At 39.6% G+C, this 3,547-nt stretch overlaps 1 protein-coding gene across 1 annotated transcript; it reads left to right on the top strand.

Annotated features, from left to right (window-relative positions):
- Positions 1-788: 788 nt before the first annotated feature.
- LOC122298464 (ethylene-responsive transcription factor ABR1-like) lies at positions 789-3,026 on the top strand. The gene is made up of 2 exons (XM_043108212.1): positions 789-1,545; positions 2,035-3,026. The coding sequence occupies exons 1-2, from the start codon at positions 1,086-1,088 to the stop codon at positions 2,799-2,801; spliced, it is 1,227 nt and encodes a 408-aa protein (XP_042964146.1). The 5' UTR covers positions 789-1,085; the 3' UTR covers positions 2,802-3,026.
- The last annotated feature ends 521 nt before the right edge of the window (positions 3,027-3,547 follow it).

Below are 3,547 nucleotides of genomic sequence, written 5' to 3'. Positions count from 1 at the left end.
ATTTATATATGTCTTACAAGTCTAATATTGGTGAGTTTTCTTATTATTTTTAACTAAAATGATGGAGTCATGCATGAAATTCTAAGGTAAACCCACAAAAGTTCAATAGCAGTTGTTTAGGACTACTATGACATGGTACTTTTCCAATCCTAAAAGGTATCAAATCGAAACTGTGGTCCCGTTTTAGCTCTAAGCCTCTAAGACCCAAAGAATCATCAATCCAGCAAGTGTTGTTTACATTCCTTAAACTCTGTTTTCAACCACTACTTGTGTACAAAACAACCCCAAACACTGTTTTTATTTCAACTCTTTTTCCATGTTTGCTTGGATAATGTAAACATTGTTCAGTTTTCACACCTCCACTCCATTCAAGTAAAACCCAGCTGTTTATCGGTGTAGCCATCGTTAAAGTAGAAGCTTTTCACATTAACTATCTTAAAGTTAATCGAGTTTTATGCACTAATCTTGTCTTAATCATGTACAAAAATGCATAATCAGCCACATAATTACCTCATGTCGGTCAAGAAGTACTCAATTTCAAGATGAACTCTCTACATGAAAAAGAATACCGACCATTTACTTAAAACTAAAACAACCACCGTTAATTGGTTCTACAAAAATCCATCCTCTAGTGATCGGTCAAAAGCTCAGTGTGAACGCGCAACCTTACTATCATCAAAGTCGGCATTTTTTTAATATATTTTTTAATTTTTCTGCAAACAAAAAAAAAGGTGCAGAAAAGAAATCCAAAACGAAAAAGGCTTCTACAAACCATTAAAGCATGAATTTCAAAATGAATTGTGCATGGTAATGGTGAAGACAGCTGCGCTGTTCAAATGGCGGCTGCTTTGGATTTTCAATCACCATATAAGTCGTTGCTCTCTTGAAAACTCAGAAGGGTTTGCACAATTCGTCAAGAAGATATCTGGGTCAGTCTCACCTCTCTCTTAGATATAACTGCGTTCTACGTATGCTTGCTAAAGGTGGCGAACCAGCGCGACTCAGATAAGTACATCAAGTTTCCGGCTCAAAACAGTGGCGGCGGAGGCGGCGATGAATTAGAGAGATTTGGTCAAGAATTTGGAATGCCAGGATTACCACAAACACAAGAAATGGATCAGCCGATACTTCATCCAGGTGTAACTGTGCCGGAATCAATGTTTTCCGATTACCTGAACACGACGACAGAGACGTCAGCGATCGTGTCGGCGCTTAGACGCGTGGTTTCTGGCCAGACAGGCGGTGGCTTGGGGCATGGGACAGGTATGAGCGGTGCAGTGACGTCAAGTTTTGTAGGGGGTTATTATTCTCCATCTCCGTCTCCACCTTTGTCGGCCTACTCTTCTAGTACTTCTGCCTCTGGTTTCGCCTCTGCTTCTGGCTCTAGCTCGTGGGCAGGGCAGAAGAGAGGGCGTCAACAAGTGGGTGCTGCTCCGTTGATCGAGTCTATTAATCCAAGGACTGTTAGAGGATCAGCTTCCATTGTTGATTTCAGAGGAACACAGGGAGGAGGAGGAGATCGAGAATCATCATCTGGTGTAACTGGTTAGTCTTGAATCAAAATCACTTCTAAATGGATTTCATTCAGTTTCTATACCATTTCCATTTTATGCATCTAATATCAAGTTCTTTCATTTTATTCAATGGTGCAAAGAATAATACTTTAATTTCTCCATTGACAAGTACTTGATCATTTCCTCATGTATTTCATGTCCTGTTTTGATTTTTTTCTCCCTTAAAACCATCATAATTTTATAAAAAAATATATATTGACATAAAAAGTGTAAAAACTATCTAATATTGCATGTATTGAACAGTACGTTATTATCACATGAAATATATTAGCTAGCTAGGATGATAATTTACACAGAGCCAAAGCTATTGCAAAGCGAATGGCTTCCTTAATCATGCATTTATACTTCTAATTTCTTGGCCATATTGCTTACATAAATTGTATGTTTATAACCTGTTTTCATAACATTGATTTGCATGTCCATGAAAGACTGACTGAAACTATATCTTTCTTTTCAACAGCAGAAGAAGCCTCAAATATCTTTGGAACAACAGCCACCACCACCACCACCAACACTACAGTCCCGGCAACACCATCAAGCGAAAATGTTTCCCACGAAGAAACCGGAGAGAGGAGGAGAAGATACAGAGGAGTGAGGCAGCGGCCATGGGGGAAATGGGCAGCAGAGATACGTGATCCCCATAAGGCCGCAAGAGTCTGGCTTGGCACATTCGACACGGCCGAGGCCGCCGCCAGAGCCTATGATGAAGCCGCCTTGCGATTCAGAGGTAACAGAGCCAAACTCAATTTCCCGGAAAATGTCAGAGTTGTACCGGCTGTCCAAAACTACTCCCCGGCGGCCGTGACGTCGGCCTCGTTATCCATTTATGACTCTCCAGCAAGCCAGTTGCAGCTGACCCCACGACAGCAGCCATTATTGCAGCCACAATCCTCTCATCCTCAACCTTACCAGGGCTCTTCTGACATTCTCAGTGACTACTTACAATACTCCCAGTTGCTCCAGAACACTGCAGACTTTCAACCTGGACAGCAGCCGACAACTTTGATGGATCAGATGTTCTACACTTCTCAGCTAGCTTCTCGTCAATCCTCATTTTCATCTTCGTCATCTGTAACTCCCACTACTTCGCTTGCACCCTCTGGTTCTTCATCCTCTGCTTCATTTCCTCTGTTTTCCGATCAGCAACTGTTCTATTTCCGACCCCCAGGAAATCATAATCCAAGCGGTGGTGAAAGTTCAGATTTTCCACCTCCGCCGCCGTCCTGATCAGATTCCGTACACGATCCTAGCTCCTCCAGCTAAATGTGACCATATTTTTTTTCCCATTCAAATAATTACTATTTTTTTCTGGCTTTTAGTTTTTGATTTTCAATGTACTTTGCATTATTAGCACATCGTTTTTTGGTTTTACGTATTGTTCCATTGTTGTTGTAAAGTATAACAAACTACATATTCATATAAATAAAAAAAAAGGAAAGGATTTGAATTGCATGTTATTTCTCAACTTCTGTTACATACTGTAATTTGTCTACTCTTTATACATTCCACTTATATGATTAGTTAAAATAATTATTTTATTTTAAAAAATTATGCACATAAAATTTTTATTGTCTCAAACATCAAACAAAAGATGTAGAAAACAACAGCTTTGCTCAAGCTGTGTGTGTCTGCAATCTCTTTTACCACACAATCTCCTTATTTAAATATTCATATGAATTTAAGTATATTTTATTTTCTGTTTGGTACAAGAGAAATACGTGCACTCAAGTAAATTGCATCTGATTCGAGGAAACTTCTATAAGAGTTATAACACGCTTGCTTAAATTTGAAGAACACAATAAACCATGAATAGTCACGATCTATCCTTCATCCGAGTATGGATTCAATCACTCATATGCATGTGGAGGATCGAGCTCGTACCACTTGTCACTTGTTAGGTTGCTTGATATTGGTTCGGTTGGATCCGGTCGGTTCGATTGGTCTATTAACTAATAGACTGTTCGCCAATAAAT

This window comes from Carya illinoinensis, chromosome 16, assembly GCF_018687715.1.
Source record: "Carya illinoinensis cultivar Pawnee chromosome 16, C.illinoinensisPawnee_v1, whole genome shotgun sequence".
In the NCBI taxonomy this organism is placed as follows: Eukaryota; Viridiplantae; Streptophyta; class Magnoliopsida; order Fagales; family Juglandaceae; genus Carya; species Carya illinoinensis.
This window is presented reverse-complemented; position numbering and strand designations above follow the sequence as displayed.